General features: G+C 39.5%; 1 protein-coding gene and 1 long non-coding RNA gene across 3 annotated transcripts in view; one reads left to right on the forward strand and one right to left on the reverse strand.

Annotated features, from left to right (window-relative positions):
- The window catches only part of LOC133652012 (uncharacterized), a 34,672-nt gene extending 33,695 nt beyond the window's left edge, over nucleotides 1-977 (forward strand). The window contains exon 3 of the long non-coding RNA XR_009826514.1: nucleotides 655-977. This is a non-coding gene — a long non-coding RNA (uncharacterized LOC133652012). The remainder of the gene's footprint in view (nucleotides 1-654) is intronic.
- Nucleotides 1-19,011, reverse strand: part of grin2ca (glutamate receptor, ionotropic, N-methyl D-aspartate 2Ca) — a 119,314-nt gene that overhangs the window by 59,934 nt on the left and 40,369 nt on the right. Inside the window, exon 2 of one of the 2 annotated variants that reach the window (XM_062050314.1) lies at nucleotides 15,696-16,133. In XM_062050314.1, the coding sequence (XP_061906298.1) occupies nucleotides 15,696-16,121 (426 nt within the window). In that variant the 5' untranslated portion in view covers nucleotides 16,122-16,133. Of the gene's footprint in view, nucleotides 1-15,695; nucleotides 16,138-19,011 lie in introns of both variants that reach the window. The other variant, XM_062050313.1, reaches the window with a different exon arrangement.

Below are 19,011 nucleotides of genomic sequence, written 5' to 3' on the forward strand. Positions count from 1 at the left end.
GTATTTTTGCTTCATCCTTCACTTTAAGTGTGAGTGATAACTCCAAAAGAGAAAGAGATGATAAAGTATTATCTGCACACAGATGCTCCCTGGTGGTGGTTTGAACACACTGCAGCTAGTCCTGGATAGTCTCTCTCCTTAATGCTTCAGTCACACGCAGGATTCTCACAGGAATGAGGCAAAAATACAACCTCCCCTACAGTAGCTAACATTAGCTGTATGGTCGACCAAGTCAGGTCAGTGTAGCCTCAGAAATGGAAAGTTTAGTGACTTCATTACTTCTTTCCTGAGAGCATTGTAACATTTTAAACACTCTTAGACTAATTATGTCAGTCTTAAATTACCCATGAATACATTTTAATTAACCATCTATAAAAGCAGTGAGCATCCCCCTACAGTATAATGAACTCGATCCTAACCAATTACTATGACAAATGTAACCGAGTAAGTATTGAATTAGCCCATTGTCAGAATGTAGTTTTCCTTATTGCAATTGTAATGTTTCAATACATTAAGCAGTGGTATGCGATAACATGCAGAGCCAATCAATGAATTTTTTAGCAGATTGCATTCACATTCCTTCATCTTAAGTACTTTTGTAGTCTCCCGTGAATGGTCATGTTGTATAATCTGCTAGTTTTTTCTTGCTGATAGGGCAATGTGACCCTCCTGACCTTCTCCTCTCTAAGGGAACAAAACCACTCCATCCCGAGCGGGTGTCCCTCAGAACTCAGGGACACAGGGGTCAAGTACCCCGAGACTGCGAGCAGGTCTGTGATCTTGTTCCGCCTGGTTCCTCATTGTCCTTGAGAGGAGTTCAGTTGCCTTGTGATGTATGAGCGTCTTATGATTTCAGACGTCACCGTTAAATCCACCCACTTTCTGTACTCTGCTCGGCCCCAGGAAATATCTTATTTTTCTGGTGCTCCCTTTCAACCACATATTGCTCCAAAAAGGGAATAAAAAGAAGAATGTCTTCGAAGCACATGGCAGATTACTCTTTTATACACTAAAAGTTTCCACTGACTTGAAAGTAGAAATATTATCTTGGTGTTTCATTCATCTTTTCTTAATTAAAACTACTGCAGTTATATCTTACAGGCATGCAACTACAGTAATCTAAATTAATTTTTGTTATCACTGAATTGGTTGAGAGTAAGAGGGGTGCCACTGGAGGCTGGCTTGCTATGAACATCCAATGGTTTGACTCAGTGTTATCACAGTATCATGTCTACATGCTGCCTCCTCATGGATTGGCAACAATGTCCAATGCTTTTTCCTCACCGGTAGTCATTGTTCATCCTCATCTGTAGATGTTACTCACAGAATTAAATCTCAAATTGTCAGTTAGCACGGTCCAACACAATCCGGGGCATCGCCATAGGTGGATCCTTGGAAACGCCATGTCAACGCATAATGGTCACAAACAATGTGATTTTAAATTTGAGTATCAGTGATTGATTGCCTTTTAAAGAGGTATACTTTAAATGCATAGTGCACTTGAGATTGAGCGCGAATAGTAACCTACAAGAGCTGGTAGAGCTCGGCGGCATAGGAAAACATCATATCATGATATTACTATAAGCATCAGTCTATATAAAACAAAACAAAGAAAAATCAATTTTTTCAGACTTAAATGTTTCATTGCTAAAAAGTGACCGCTTAAGATATCAGAAGGACGGCTGGGCGACAAAACCATATCAATATATATCGCGATAGACAAGTAATAGATATCAATGAAAGATGCGTTCTTTGTCGGAAGAAACCGGAAGTTGCAAAGCAAGATTGGTTGCATGAACAAAGGCACTCGCTCTCCGGTAACCGAGCAACGCAGGAAGTGATCACTGATCAGTGGGAGTGACATGCCAGCAGCCAATCAGGTAACAGTATCAACTGTAAAGTTTGCTTGTTAGACTTTATGAAGCATTTCTTACATATTCCTTATTTTTGCACCTTCATTTAAAAGTACCAGTATAATGGAAAAACAAGTTACCTCTATTTTAAAACTATATATATCTGATTAATAACCTCCAAAACTCACTAAGGTTGCGAGCAAATAGATATGATCAAAATAGTATAAATCTCACGGAGAGTCCCGAGACAATTTTTTAGCCTGAATATAAGGAGGGTGAGCGACAAGTTTTAGAAGCTGTGTGCTAAACAGATCCAGTTTAAACGAAACACTATAGCATCATGTAGCAGTATTGCTAAGTGCTAAACAAGAAATACGAACTAAGAACATAATAAAACAATCACTTACTGTACAACGTCTGCTCTCACTGTGATGACAACTGAAAGGATATTCATATCTTCCCATTTAGATGAAGATTAAAGGCCTACTAAAATGAATTTTTTTTTTATTTAAACGGGGATAGCAGATCTATTCTATGTGTCATACTTGATCATTTCGTGATATTGCCATATTTTTGCTGAAAGGATTTAGTATAAAACAACGACGATAAAGATTGCAACTTTTGGTATCTGATAAAAAAAAAGGCTTGCCCCTACCGGAAGTAGCGTGACGTAGTCAGTTGAACATATACGCAAAGTTCCCTATTGTTTACAATGATGGCCGCCAGAAGTGAGAGAGATTCGGACCGAGAAAGCGACGATTTCCCCATTAATTTGAGCGAGGATGAAAGATTTGTGGATGAGGAAAATGCAAGTGAAGGACTCGTGGGGAGTGGAAGCGATTCAGATAGGGAAGATGCTGTGAGAGCCGGGGGTGACCTGATATTCAGCTGGGAATGACTACAACAGTAAATAAACACAAGACATATATATACTCTATATTAGCCACAACACAACCAGGCTTATATTTAATATGCCACAAATTAATCCCGCATAACAAACACCTAGGTGTATGTTATGCTAGCTCCTAGCTACTAGCTACTAGCTCGAGCTAGTTATAGCTCGAGCGGGTAATATGGATGGGATCCCGTATATATAACCGGCCAATACAATTCAAACACCTGCACAACACACACACTCACTCAGCCCAAAGGACCGTTCACCTAACCCAAGGTTCATAAAGCTTATATATTTAACCAAAGTTACGTACGTAACACGCACGTACGGGCAAGCGATCAAATGTTTGGAAGCGCGCGGGTGGGACCTGATATTCAGCTGGGAATGTGTCCTCCTGGTTAGAGTCTCTGTTGTCCGAGTTCTTCGATCTTGACTGCATCTTTCGGGAATGTAAACAAACACCGCTGTGTTGTGTTGCTGACTTCCCTCGCAAAATATCCGCTTCGCACCGACAACTTTCTTCTTTGCTTGCTCAGCTTCTTTCTCCATAATGCAATGAACAAATTGCAACAGATTCACCAACACAGATGTCCAGAATACTGTGGAATAATGAGATGAAAACAGAGCTATTTCGTATTGGCTTCAATGGGGAAGCCATACCTCTGTTAAACTGGCTACGTCACGCGCATACGTCATCATACCGAGACGTTTTCAAGCGGAAGTGTGGCGGGAAATTTAGAATTGCACTTTATAAGTTAACCCGGCCGTATTGGCATGTGTTGCAATGTTAAGATTTCATCATTGATATATAAACTATCAGACTGCGTGGTCGGTAGTAGTGGGTTTCAGTAGGCCTTTAAATCATAACCCACACGAAGGGTTAAAAGGTAAAGTTGCTGCCTGCAGACACCGTCTGTCTTTGGTTGTTGTCTTTGTCTCCATTTCCAAGTATAGATGCTAATTTGTCTCTATTTCCAAGTATATGTCACAGATGAAAAACACCTAGATTTATGGCTAAATCCTCCCACTATCCAGATGCAAGGCATTAATTTATAATCGAGAATAACTTTGACGAGCCGCGACGCGATGCAACAGAACACCGGCTGGCTAGATACAGTAGCTCTCTGTTACCAATGCGCTGCTAATACATTTTTTGTCTGCATTAGCGCTTGTAATAACAATATTGATAATATTGGGTTAATGTTCAGGTCACGATATGTATAAAGATTATTGTTGACAGGTTGTATATGTTTTATTTTAAGGGGTTTGTGGGCGGAATAGAGAGCCCCTATTGACTCAATTGTTAGCAGACTTTTTATTTTTTTAAATTATGTACAACTTATAAAGCATAACAAAAGAAAAATATGTGTTCTTGTCATTTGGAGCAGAATATTTAAAATGGTTGTCTAAAATTGTGGCATTATGTGATGTTTTGATGATATTTTCACATACTTTACGTATTTTTAATGGATACAATGAAACATAATTCAGCATACAAAGTCAACTTGTTTTTCAATTACACTAGTACTTTGTGATTTTATATTATATCACTAGTACTATGTGGTTTTAGAATTTTGTTTCCATTGATTGTTTTTCATGGTTGTGCAACACATTTCCTTTCCTTTCTGCCTTGATAGTTGAAGGGATTATTGTCAGAGGAAGGTTAAATTTTAAGTAAAAATGTTAACATTTCATATATTTTCTCCTGGCCCTTATTTTTGATTGGTCATAAAAATATTAATTATCGATATCAACGGATATAAAACACTTATATCGTGATAGTTTTCAGCCATATCGCCCAGCCTTAATCAGTTTATTTTTGTTTGAAATATAAATTTTTTGTCAGTTGTTGAGCATGCAGATGTATCGAAGAACATGATACGTGACTGTTTTAGATAAATAAAGTGGGTGGATATACAGTATTTCAACCAAACTAAAACTTCCAAGTTTTCACAGAGAACACAAACACCAGTGTCACAAGCTTATTTTAGCCTTGGACAGCTATTTTGGTGGCCTCTGTGAACTTTGACATGTGTCAGGGGCAGGAATTTAGGCGGAAATGGGTTATTGATAGTCAAAAAACAGTCGGACGTCTGAATGCACACTTATATTCAATGGAGGCGTATGACAACACGCTTTAAGGATTTGGACAGCAAATGCACAACTTTTAAGGCCGTAGATGCCACATTTGGACATAGCCTGTGTGTTTGTGTGCGTAGCTTACAAGAGCTGTTACTGGTGGGGCTTTTCCAGTGCCTGAAACTGCTTCCACCAAGTCAAGACTTTTCTCATTTTGTTAGCTTACTGCAAGAGTCGGACACTTAAGAAGCCAATGTCTCTCCTTTGCAGTTACATTCACGGCCTCATAATGTTGCAGCAGCGGTTTTTATGGATCTAACTAAAGCATTTGACACAATTAATCACAATATTTTAATCAAAAAACTAGAACGATATGGCATCAGAGGGTTAGTCTTAAACTGGATAAGAAGTTATCTAACGAACAGGAAACAATACGTGAAGCTAGGCGAACACACGTCTACAACGCTAAATATATCCTGTGGTGTACATCAGGGATCAATACTAGGACCTAAATTATTCAATCTCTATATAAATGACATTTGTAAAGTTACAAAAGATTTAAAGTTAGTATTATTTGCGGATGATACAACAGCGTTTTGTTCAGGAGAGAACACACAGGAGATAATACAAATAATAACAGAAGAAATTAAAAAATTAAAAAGATGGTTTGACAAAAACAGACTATCGTTGAATCTTAGTAAAACTAAAATAATGCAATTTGGTAACAGTAGAAGAGAAAGTCAAACACAAATACAAATAGACGGAATAGAAATTGAAAGAGTAAACGAAACCAAATTTCTAGGTATAATGATTGATGATAAATTGAACTGGAAATCTCATGTAAAAAATATACAACATAAAGTTGCAAGAAACACGTCAATAATGAATAAAGCAAAACATGTTCTAGACCAAAAATCCCTTCATATTCTCTACTGCTCACTAGTGTTACCATATCTGAGCTACTGTGTAGAAATATGGGGAAATAATTACAAAAGTACACTTCATTCATTAACGGTGTTACAAAAAAGATCAGTTAGAATAATACATAATGTTGGATATAGAGAACATACAAACCCTTTATTTATTGAATCAAAAATACTGAAATTCCACGACATAGTGAATTTGCAAACAGCTAAAATTATGCACAAAGCAAACTATAACCTGCTACCCAAGAATATACAACAATTCTTCTCAAAAAAAGAGGAGAAATATAATCTTAGAGAGAAACGTAATTTAAAACATTTGTTTGCACGTACAACACTTAAGACCTTCAGTATATCAATATGTGGAATTAAATTATGGAATGGATTAAGCAAAGCAATCAAACAATGTACTAATATGATACACTTCAAGAAACTCTTCAAACTTAAAGTGTTTACAAAGTACAATGAAGAAGAACCATGACAAACATTCTCAATTTATTTCATTGTGAACAGGAAGTGAACAAAAAGTTTTGCAACTGTTATGTAAAGAAAAGGGGTAGGATTAAATAAGCTCTGCTTCTTCCTATTCCTTTTCGAACATGTTGAAAAGAAACTGGAAATTGTGATGTATCATGTTGTATGCTTGCATGTTCGAAATAAACTCAAACTCAAACTCAAACTCAAACTCACAGACTGTTGAAAATTGTAGAACTATTTTCAAAAATGCACTTTTGCCACACTCCAATGTTAAAAAATATCTCATTTGAAGAGAGCCACACCAAGAAGGCTAAAGATTTGCATACGGCTACGTAGCTGCAAGTTGCCAGCTTCTTGTCCATCTCAAGGGATGTAAAGGACTCTAATCAAATCGATCAGGATTTCAATCAGGACCCTAATAGTACACACAGAATTAGAGTTGGAGTATAATTCCATATTCCTACAGTGAGATGTACTTCCACAGAAGCTCACTGTAATAGTCCACAGTCCTAAAGAAGATTAAAGCCATTGAGTGGAGAGCTTAGCTTCTCCAGGCTCAGATTACATTCACAGCTGTAAAACGTCCACAGGAACTCTTTATTTGATGCACAAACTCTGCTAGCCCCGCAGGCAACTTCAGCTTGCACCTCCAACATTTAGTTATCAAAATGTCCAATTGATATGAAGCTTTGCAGACGGATATTAGTGGGCGTCGGACCTGATGAGAATTGGACATGAGCTCGAAGCAGCGGTGATCTCTAAACTGCTGTTTGGGGGGTAGTGTTGTTCACGTTGCTCAGCCAGCACTCTTGTATAAGTCTTAACAGGGGCCATATGTTTACCTGCGCTAAAACACTTTAATTTAGCTGAAGGTGACTTGAAAGACTCACATGTTCTATTAATAGACTAGGACTGCATCCAAAAAGCTAAAGGAAAGCAGAGATTGATATCAGTTGGCTTCAACAGTGCAAAAGCACAATGAAAAGCTGGACAGAGCTATGAATAAATGGAGATGTGCGACGTTAACTGGCGTGCCCCGTGGTCACATTACTGAAGCGTAGCCATCTCCACCTTACTCTGTTAGGAGTGACTTCTGGCGAACGCTCTTTGCTGCAACATATGTTTGCCTCCGCCACACAGCATGAAGCGCCCTGGCACCACCTTCCTTTGCGGCCCACGTCACACGGATCCCACCCGGCAACCGGGAGCAGACACACGACTCACTCATCGCTTGCCATAGCTCGCAAAGATGGAAGAAACCCAGATTGTGAAACTATGGACAAGCTCTGTATTTGACCAAGAGTCGAGTAAAAGGGTGACAGAGTACAGTAAATGTCTGCTTTAAAAGTTTGTACATATTCTATTATATTTAACTTTTAACTTTTTTAACTGCTTTTTATCTAACAAAATTGTTCTTAGGGTAATTTTGTATTTGCTTTTTTTAATGTGTATTTTACTTCTGTTTTAAATTTTATTTTTTAGTCTGTCCTTTGCCTTTATTTCTTTGTGGTGTACAGCCCTTTGTTTTTCAACTGTGGTTGTTTTTAAAGGGCTTTATAAATAAAGTTGGTATGGTATGGTATATTCAAACTACAGTGGCATTCAGTAGTACACCTTCAGGGACATTCAGCGCATTTATATGCCAAAAAATACTTATTAAAATGTGTCACTGAGATATGATCATCTTGCAGGGTTAACAAAAGTATTGTTAGAAAATTATTACCTAAAAAAAACAGTTCAAGTGACATAGCTTTTTATGAATTTTTAGGGGTGTGGAGTTAATTTGTCTATGATATATACTATATTGCCAAAAGTATTTGGCCACCCATCCAAATGATCAGAATCAAGTGTCTTAATCACTTGGCCCGGCCACTGGTGTATAAAATCAAGCACTTAGGCATGGAGACTGTTTCTACAAACATTTGTGAAAGAATGGGCCGCTCTCAGGAGCTCAGTGATTTCCAGCATGGAACTGTCATAGGATGCCACCTGTGCAACAAATCCAGTCGTGAAATTTCCTCGCTCCTAAATATTTCAAAGTCAACTGTCTGCTTTATTGTAAGAAAATGGAAGAGTTTGGGAACAGCAGCAATTTAGCCACAAAGTGGTAGGCTACGTAAACTGACAGAGAGGGGTCAGCGGATGCTGAAGTGCATAGTGCAAAGAGGTCGCTGCACAGTCAGTTGCTACAGAGCTCCAAACTTCATGTGCCAGATTGGTTAGGGCCAGGCCTGGAGTCAAGGCAGGTGGCCAAATACTTTTGGCAATGTAGTGTATTTCTGTTACGCAGATATGGATCTGTCCAGTTACCAATACAGTATGTGTACCCCAGTCTTACTCATTCTTACTCCTTTGGAATTTTGCACAACACGCTGCTCTGCTTGTCTTCTTTGAGTCGCACTAGCAGGGCTAACAGCTAACCATTGAACCATTGTGCTAAATGGAGTCTGAAGACACTTTTCCATCGAGTGCAAACATTTCTTGCCGGTGTTCTGGCGAGACATGCGCCCCATTGGAATTCATGCACCCCCTGCATCTTTTCATGCGTATGCATCTAGGGAATGAGGAAATGTAATTGCGCATTGAGAATTATATCATTTGAGTTCAATCGTTAAACTAAATAACTATATTTTGGTATTTTATCAATTGCTATACATGTTTCACACTGCAAATGATAAAATGTATGATTAGATCAAGCAGGGGTGTCCTTTTGATGACGCACTGAAGGCATCATTTAAAGATAAAAAGCTGACACGTTGATACTAATAATGAACAAAAACAAATATTTATCTTAAAATATATGGATAATGTTTATTTAGTCTTGCTATTAGACTAATTACAAACCACGTGATGGCATCTCGTTCAACCAACCCAACACTGTTTTAGCTCAAACAATGAATAATCATGATTAATAATTGTGATTTATGTATTGATAAAAATAATCGTGATTAATCGTGCAGCCTGACATTTGGTACAAGCAGTGCACGAAAAGTCGTCTTCTTAAACGGTGAATGAGTCCCACATGATTGACGTTATGTTTGTTGACAGTGAGATCAGGGGAGGTTCACGATAACCTTACAGCACGGCACGAAAAGGAGAGCCTGATTTGTTCACCCTAACCCACCTACAGCACAGTTTGGGTAATCTCGCATCATTTTTTAGTATTGGTTATCAAAGCTATTTTCTAATGTTATCGGATTAATCAGTTTGATGTCATATTCTACTTATAATTAAAGGTGAACTGCACTTTTTTTGGAGTTGGGCCTATCGTTCACAATCATTATGAGAGACAAGAAGACTAAAGTGTTTTGTTTTTGCATTCTAACTTGTAAAAATGGGCTTGTTCTTGGTGGCTAGCAATGCAGCTAATGGAAGCAATCAGTTTTATCTCTAAATCACTTTAAAAATGCATTCAAAACCCATCAACAATACTTAATTTACGTTCCGTAACCTGTGTAATAACCAAGCTGTAGCAACATTGTTATTGTAAGAGCCAATACTGAGGAACAGTATCTGTAAAGTATTAGCCCACATTTCATGTTTTGTTTGTACAGAGCGAGCCAGACAGAATATGTACTGCAGTTGTACTAACACGCATGGTGTGCTGCCTGTATCATGTACAATATTAAAGTGTGACTCACTCAATTGACAGTTGTGCGTTTGGTCCAGCTGGCCGAGGACCTTTTTTCGGGTTTATTTGAGTAAGTGCTCCATTTATATCAAAATAGCTTGGCTTCAAGTTCGACATTTATAGCTTCGAGTCACGCCGACCTCTTACTCACCCTTCCTTAGTGCTGGCTTCTAGAAGCAGCAGTTCATCCTCCGTATATTCAGCTTCAAAAAGGTTGTGAATCCTCATTTGTCCAAAAATAGTTGTCTTCGTTGTCTGTTACAAAGTCTGCCATTATTAGAAAACACACTCGAGTTTGTTGCCGGAAGTAGGAACACACATTTGTTGCCAGATGTCAGAGGTGCGCTGCTTTTGAAACAGAAATCAATGAGTGAAGAAAATGACCAAAATACGGTATATATTGAACATATTACATATTGTTATGAACGTGTCTGTTACTACATTATATATAAACTTGCAGTGTATATATAACATATCTGTTTTGAAGTTGTTTTAGAGAGCTTTGAAGGCTACAACGGTGACTCCCATTAGCCGCATCTTCCAAGCATTTTTTATCATCTTTAAAATCCTAAAAAAAAAGATGTGTTCTTGTCTCTCATAAGGATTGTGAACGACAGGCAAATTAATAAAAACAGTGCAGTTCTCGTTTAACATATAGTTATCATGTATCCGTTCCCTAAAACCAAGCTACATACCAAACCGTCATTATTGCATAGATACCACTTAATAAAGATGCAAGACAAAACTATGGTCACCTGGCTTAGTTTCAAGAATGCACCTGCACTCCCACCCCATTAAGAGCTGTTAATGTATTGCCACATGATAAATATGTATGCTACAAGCTTCCCTCTTTGGCTGATTACTGATGAGCACTTCTATTTCATCTCAACAGCCATCTTTTTCACCGGGCCCATTTCTTAATACACGTGTTTATGCGCTAATGTAGTCTGAAAGAGTTGCGGTGATGCACCTGAAGGAGTTGTGTTAAGGGTCTAGGTGAGAAATGGCAAGCATTAATGGCTGAGCGGCATCACCCCTGAGAGGCCAGGATGAGGACAAGCTCGCCCAATGTCACGACGACCCAGGTAGACACAATGTTCCATTTCTAACAAACTAAAGCAGCCAAGTGGTAATACTTTCTTAAAGAGTGTCTTACATTCTCACACTGAAAATGAGGTGATGTACAGTAATTCGGAGTATTACAAGACAAAACCGTACAAATATGCATATTGGGGTCCAGCAGACGTGAAGGAAATCTAATCAGCACAATTAGATTAGACCAAAACCAGCTAAATGCAGTCCCCTGCCATGTCTTGATCTTATTCACTACATCATCTGCAGCTGTAATCGTACATATGACAAAAGCCAACAACATTTTAAACTTCTGAGCCACGCAAGCTCATTTGGAACAAACTGCAGTGGTAACTCTGTTTTCATATGCTCAACTTTTCATGTGATTTCATGGTTGAGGAAAATTTCCCCAAAAGTTTACCCTGGTTATCATATAGCCAGTTATGGTACGACCAAACATTGTGGTTATCATATACTGTCTCAGTTATGGTACGGCCAAACATTGCGCATAATAACCTAGTCCATTTGTCCGCTTATCATTCAGTGGCATGAAGTATTCAAATAATCCAAGACGTTGGTGACTAAGTCCCTGTCAGAGGCGGATTTAGGATTGAAGAAGATCAAGATGAGCCCAGTTTGTTTTACTTTTTTTTTTTTCCCCCCCTCTCCCTCCTCTGCGTTCACCTTTTTCTCATCAACGTTCCTGTTCTGTTACCCTGTACAACGTATGTTTGTCTTTTGAACGGGTCTGTGCTGTAAATAAAATGTTGTTGTACTTGTGTAATGACAGAGCTTCTTCTTCTTCGTGTTCTTCTTCTTCTTCTTCTACTGCTTCCTTTGCGTCTTCTTCTTCTGCTTCCTCTTCTTCTTCTTCCTCCTCTTCTTGTTTTTCCTCCTCATCTTCTTAATTTTTTCTTTTCTTTTCTTTTTTATTTTTCTTCTTCCTTTTTTCTTTTCCTTCATGAGTGATGGATTTTTTTTTAGCTTGTGCAAACATTTGGTGCTCTTTTAGAAAATGAAGCAGCATCTCAATTTTCAAATTTTGACCAACTTCAATCAGACAGAAAGCACCAAATTACACTAAGCATGCTTTAAGTAAAATAATTATTTTCCAATAATCCATAACAATGTAAACATTTACCTAGCATTATCTTGCTATCATTCACTTTCTTTATATGGCACAATTGAACACATAGCAAACCATCAGAATAATCTGTAACAACTTTAACACAAACCAGAATCATCATCCGTTTCATCACAACTGGTGGTGTCAATCTGTTGCGGTACTTTTTGTTGAAAAACGTCCTAATATCTAAGTTTGCAGTCTTTGCATTATTGGGGATACTGAACACATCTTCTTCAGGGTAGGCTCAGGTATGCTGTATGCAGGGTACTTTATGCAGCTGCTGCCTCTCTTAGATTCTGCTACTGCACATGACTTCTGATTCAGATTTGGGATTTTTGAGAAAACATCCAGGACTTGAGCCCAAATAGCCACTCCCGAAAGCTGCCCCGAGGGTCTCTCTACTTATTTTTCCTTTGAGTACGTCTTCAAAATGTTTCACCATTGGACTAAAGAGTCTTCAATAAAGGTAAAAGTGATGTTTAATGTTTATTTATCCATGTCATTCATCATTTATGTGCCATTGTATTCTGCATGTGAAACTAAGATTTTTCTCTATTACATGTGTTTTGTGTTCACATTTTTGGGTTTGTTTAGTTAAAAAATGTCTATGGTTTTCCGACGGTTTGGTTTTGATTGAACCTTGTGGAGAGGATTATCTATGACGCCTAAGGTACAACTGTATTGGCAAATGTCGACCACACATGACTTTGTCAGAATATGGTTGAGCTCCAGCCTTGACTGAAGACCTGAAATGTGAGCGACTGAAAGGATTACAGGTTCACTCTCAAACTGAGCTCTCTCACTTTTCCACTTATACTTCAGTAATTGCTGTTGAACCTTCTAACCTACATTTTAAAATACATTTTTATAAGTATTTCACAGCTACATACAATGGGTTTGGTACGATGTCTTAAAACAGATGTTCTACTCTTTTTGTACATTGAGCATCTTCACTCTAAAATGTTCTGAAGCTCATGCAAAGTCATGTCAAGATGACAGATTGTAGCAGTCTGTTTGAATAATGTTCATTTTGACTTTGCTAATTAGCACTGAGTGGACCTGTGATAATTAGCAAGACAAATGAGCTGTGGCTTTATTGCAGCTGCAGATCAAGGTGTTGCTTTCTGCGTTAAAGGTTGTATTTATAATTGACATTATCACTCAGTTTTTGGCAGATAGCTCAATATTTACGATACAAAACATTAGGGTGTCAAAGTTAACGTGATAACGAGTCAACACTTATTTGCTTCAACAGCAAATCATGTGTCATTTATGACTGTCGGCCCACACCATAACAAGGAAAATAAACCGGAATCACTGTCGCAAGAAGTAACACACACCAAGGAGAAATTAGACAAAAGAAATGACGCACTGAATGGCCAGGCTAGCCCCACAAGACCCATCAGCTCTCCCGACAAGACCAAAGCCATCTGTATCTACCGCCGAGTCATCAACGGTGCATGTTGTGTCCTAAATCAGCAATGCAGAGAAGACCCACTTCCTCCAACAGGAGCAGACCACACTAGAAAGTCCACAACGAACAACTACATCCAAAAAACTTCCCACAGAAATTGCCAAAAAGGTGTTAACAGCCTCAATTCTGCGACCGATCAATATTGCACACCAATCACATGCCCTGACTGTCATGAAGACTGAGGAGGCACCACGCCTAAATGCACAATAAAGCGATTTCTTATATTGTCTTTTACAGTAGGTTTGTTTTTAAAGTCCGTCACAGAAAATGTAAGTATGTGTGAGAGAGTGTGTGTGTGTTTATGTAAAAGGATTCCTGTTAAAAAAAAACAAAACATTTTCATAAAGCAAATAAATTGTCCAATCCCTGTTGATAGTAATACAAATTTGAACATGATCTAAGGTACACTTATTTAAGATACCGTTTTTTCTGGACTATAAGGCACACTTAAAATATATTTTTCCCCTCAAAACTCAACAGTGCGCCTTATAACCCGGTTCACCTAATGTAAGGAATACGTTTGGTTGAGCTTACCCACCTCGAAGTGGTTTTATTTGGTACATGGTGTAATGATAAGTATGACCAGTAGATGGCAGTCAAACATAAGAGATAAGTGTAGGCTGCACTATGATGGCAATATGACTCAAGTAAACAACACCAACATTTTATATGTTCCCTTTAAAATATAGAACATTACACACGGCGCTCAAAAATCTATCAAAATGTTTTAGTACGACTTTGGTAAGCTATGAAGCGGCACCGCTTGATGTGCTTCAACATACGAATGTTATTATGGTGTGTGTATAAGGTTAGACCTATTATCTGGCGTTTTGGTTCGCAATATTATGCAAAAGCAACTTTTCTTACCTTCTGGTACCTGCTGATCTGTATTTGGGATCTGCATAAATCCTGAAAAATTGTGCGCGTCCGCCTTTGTAGTCCGTGCTGACACCGTAGTCGATAAGCTTCTTCTTTTTCTCTATCTTGTTGTTATGCGACATTCTTCCTCCACTGTTGCCATTTCTAATATAAAGTAGTGTAAAGTTCTTACTTATATCTGTCAGTAAACTCGCCATGAAAGCGCTAAAACATACCGGTGTAGTGAGTTTACATAATTCACCCAAGGAACTTTAGTTATTAGAGAGTTCCGGTCGGATGGTTTTTCACGGGACACATTTCCGGTGTTGTTGTTTCCGGATGAAGAGATGCTGCTCCGTTATTGATTTAAGTAAAGTCTGAATTTCATTAACTCCATCTTTTGACACTTCCACTCCCGTCGTTGCACGCTACACCGCTACAACACAGATGACGGGGAGAATACGCTGCCATGTAAATAAGACCGCCCACAAAACGGCGCATCCGGAAGCAACTGTCAGAAAGCGGCTTGAAGATCTGTAAAAATATAATCCATGCAACATTTCGACCAAAGAACCACCATTACATTTTATGTAGACCACAAGGAAGTGTTTTACATTTAGAAAAAAATAATATTAATAAGACTCCTTTAATGCGCCCTATTATCCGGTGCGCCTTATATATATGGAAAAAGATCAAAAATAGACCATCGGCAGTGTGCTTTATAATCCGGTGCGCCCTATAGTCCGGAAATTACGGTAAATATATTGTATTTATTTGTGATTATCGCAATTAATTATGTGTTGACCACTGTTAACATGCAATTATTCGTGATTGAATGTTTTCATCGTTTGACATTCCTACAAAACAAAAAACTAACCTGACAGCGAGATTAATGGAAGTCAGGCCTCCACCGATGGAACAAACATCAGGGGAACCCTGGCAATCTTGTTCAGACTAAATACAACTTTTAAATTCACTGAAGCGTTTCATGATGTGTCAGTCAAGTTAAGTTCTGGTTTCCTCTAAAGGTTTAAGGTTACGTTTATCAAAGGACAGCACAGAGATTTGAGTTAGAAACACAGTCAGGCAGCTACACTAGAACTAGTGTTCGTTTGACCCAATTGTCCCCAGTGGTGGCTGTCTGAGTTGTACTTTGGAAAAGTGTAATTTAAGTTCACACACTGGTGCTCTGTAAAAATTGGATTATGATATTTTGGAGAGATTTTCCTGAATTGTGATATGTTTTGGCAGGATGGGTAGACACAACGTGAAATAGTGCAGTTTGTAGGGTCCTCTCCTCATTCTAACCTTGTAAGGCAGGACGACAGCAGATCCTCCACTGATCCCCACAATGGGCACGCCTGTCTGAGTGGAAATGAAGTCCAAGATTTGGGCCACGGCCTCCGAGCCGACGTTGTCCTCAAACACCACGCCATGGACGCGGTTGGTGGAGAGCGTGTCGCAGATGCGAGTGAGCAGCGCTCGTGGGTTGGTGTTGTTCACCAGTACAGTGATGGGGTTCACTTCCAGTGGCAGGTCCATGAAGTTCTCCCGACTTAGCCGCCCTTTGATCTCTGACTGGTAGGTGGAGCCACTGAATACCACCGCCACGTTCACCGCGGGCGTGGGGATCCCAAATGGCCGGCCTGAACACCGGGGGGCGGCACTGAAGAGCAGCAGCAGCACTGGCGGCCACCACAAGGAGTCGCTCAAGCAGCCTAAACGAACGCCCATCTCAGTCACCTACTGCCTGGAGGAGGGGTCAGAGTTGGGGGTGAGGGGTCAAAAGAGGGAATTGCCATTAGATACACAGAAATTGCTCTATTGTGTTGTGCAAATACACACTAATCCAGACTGCTTATTTTAGTGTCATAGTGCTGCTCGTTGTGCTGTAACGAAGAGGCCATTAAAGGAGCTCAGTTGTATTTTTAGTGTCAGCATGCAGCACGGGGCTGAGACCGGGCATCTGCCACCGGGTTGCTGTTGTATTTTGCGTTCCAACACAACAGATGGTGTCCAGTGTTTAATGCAACAAATGGAGAACAAGCAGATTTGTCATCTCTCGTGACATTACATTTGAGGCTGTTGCTTAAATTTTCCGACTTAATCTGCCAACGGTCTACTTGAATAACTTTGGCTGTTGTCATGAACTGACATCTCTACTGTCATTAAGAGATGGTGCTCTGAGTTTGGTTGAGTCAATTTAAAATTTTGTACTGAATTCATTGAAACTGCCAAGTTGGCCTCGGGGCTAATCCAAGCTCTTTGTGCGGCATCACTAATGGAGTGGATTTCACCAACTAACTGAATCCATTGCCTCCAAAACACTGATTGCTACGCTCTTTGCCCTCTGGGAAATAACAAAGAATAACCGGCAGAATTAGTTTAACGCTGACATTGTTGTGTTGACAGACAAACTCCAGCGCTTTGTCAAACGTGTCAGAGTGCCGTTAGATGCCCCGTGGGAGCGTTGCACGCTGGTTCCGCTGTCAGGGAGATCTGATCCACCATGTGATGGAGTCCCAGTGGGGTGAATGTATTGTAATCCCTCGGTAATCCCTGCCAGGCGTCACAGCCTACTGCTTGATTGTAGCATATAAACTTATCAGGAGATTTGGCGAGCGCACAAGACTCCACGGGGGCCACTGAGGAGGGCCCAGCAGGTGCTTTATACCAAAGCAAGGCAGGCGGTCTAGCTTGATGCATACCCAGGCATTGTCTTTACAGTCGGGTCACATGCTAGGATCTATATAAAAAACAACAACAACTCATGTGTCCACGCGATGTCTTACACGTGATCCTGCAGGTATTCCCGTAAATCATCTCATAAACTGATTAGTGCTCTCTGTGAGGAATTTAGCGCATCGTTCTTTGCAATGACATTAGCCATGTTTCAGCTGCGACAGCACTGGAATAGTTTAGGGTTAATGCCTTTGACGGGGGAGAGACGTACGTGGTCAAAATGCTTAAAACGCTCTAACCTTGCACATGCTCAATCAAGGAAGTGAAACAGCTGAGGCAGATGCCTGAAGGTCGAACATGATGAAGGTTTAAACCAAATGGCAATAAGTCATCAATAACTGGGCGACATAGTCCCAAAACATGCGAGCAAATAATTGGAGAAAGTGACTTTGAGGAACAATTTGTAGGTTATCAAGCCTTTTAGTTGTATGTGATCATGTAAGTGCTGCGACACAGCTGGCAGATTAGCGCTATAAATTTGCTGGCAACGAACCAGCTAGCTGTAAAAGTCATCTGTAACCTGCACTGGTACGTAGGCTTTTACATTCACACTTTAAATCCTCTAAAAAAGCATTCCTGTCTCGGAACATCCCTTTTTAAAAGTGAAAATGCACGACTGCAGGCTGTCTGGACGGACTGGCTGAGCATGAACTAGATGGAAGTCGTCGCTCCATTCTGCTTTCATCTTACTCCCTCACCAGATGAATTTCATGCCATGACAGCAAGCGACACTTCATAAAACTCAGCGTCGTTAAACATACAAATTGAAAAAAGTGCAGTAGATGAAAAATGCGCTCTCATGGTAAATTTATTCTGTCACCAATGACTGACATGCTTTAAAGCTATGCAAGGATTGCCATTGAATACTGAAAAGCAACAACCTTCTTGTGTGTGGAGGAATTATTGTAAAAAATAAGGACAAAAGGTTGCCTCCTTGCAGACCAAACCAACCTGAACAGATGAAATCGCTTATAAGTTTCCTGTCAGCGTCATTTTCTCAACGACAAGAATGCTAATTCTTCTTTTTTTAAGCATGATCTAATCCGTCTTGGTTGTAATTATATTTGGCTTATTTGATGTTGATCCAATCTGTCCTACAGGCAAAGTTAAATTGAGCAGAGTGCTTGGAAGTACAGGAGGACAAAGCAAACTTGGGAACATAATTTTGAATGATGTTCAAGATGGTCCAGTTAGCTGATATGAAAGACTTTCTTATTACTTCATCATGTTAGTCTATGTTGTAAATTGCTTAGTGTCACTGAATAATCCAATGTCTTTGTATTAGAGTTGCTCATGTTGCTGCCATGTTTTTTATTTAAACTTTGTGTAAGCGCACTGTGCATGCGTATCTCTCGGCAACAGATTGGATGTTTTCCTGCGTGAGGTAAAGGGACACTGCAAAGGTGCTTTGCAACATCTCAGATTGAGTGCTTCTCCATATCACAAATAAAACAGGGGAATAACGTAACCGTAGGACATATAGTTGTATTAAATGTCGGAGGGAGATGTTGTCTCGTCAAGGAGCGTCGATAAAGACTAAAGTAAAAATGACTGCCAAGGTTTTATTAAATATCCTATAAATATTTGTCTTTGTCGTTGAGGTGTGCATTTTTTGATAGACCAAACCAGTAAATATACACATGGGCATGTTCTTTGTTATCAGTTAAATTGAATATTGCTGATAAGGTGAGGAGAATTTTCTGGAAAAGATGCTCGGCAGCTCCTGCTCCAACATTGGACTAGCGAGGACAACATCATAATACATGCTCGGCACATAACCTCTTGTATGTTTCAGTCCGGGACATTTATATTTGTTTTCCTATTCTGACAGGACACATTCTCAGACTATGGTATTTTACGGAATATAGAGTGCGCTAGTATA

This window comes from Entelurus aequoreus, linkage group LG06 (assembly GCF_033978785.1).
Source record: "Entelurus aequoreus isolate RoL-2023_Sb linkage group LG06, RoL_Eaeq_v1.1, whole genome shotgun sequence".
NCBI lineage: Eukaryota > Metazoa > Chordata > Actinopteri > Syngnathiformes > Syngnathidae > Entelurus > Entelurus aequoreus.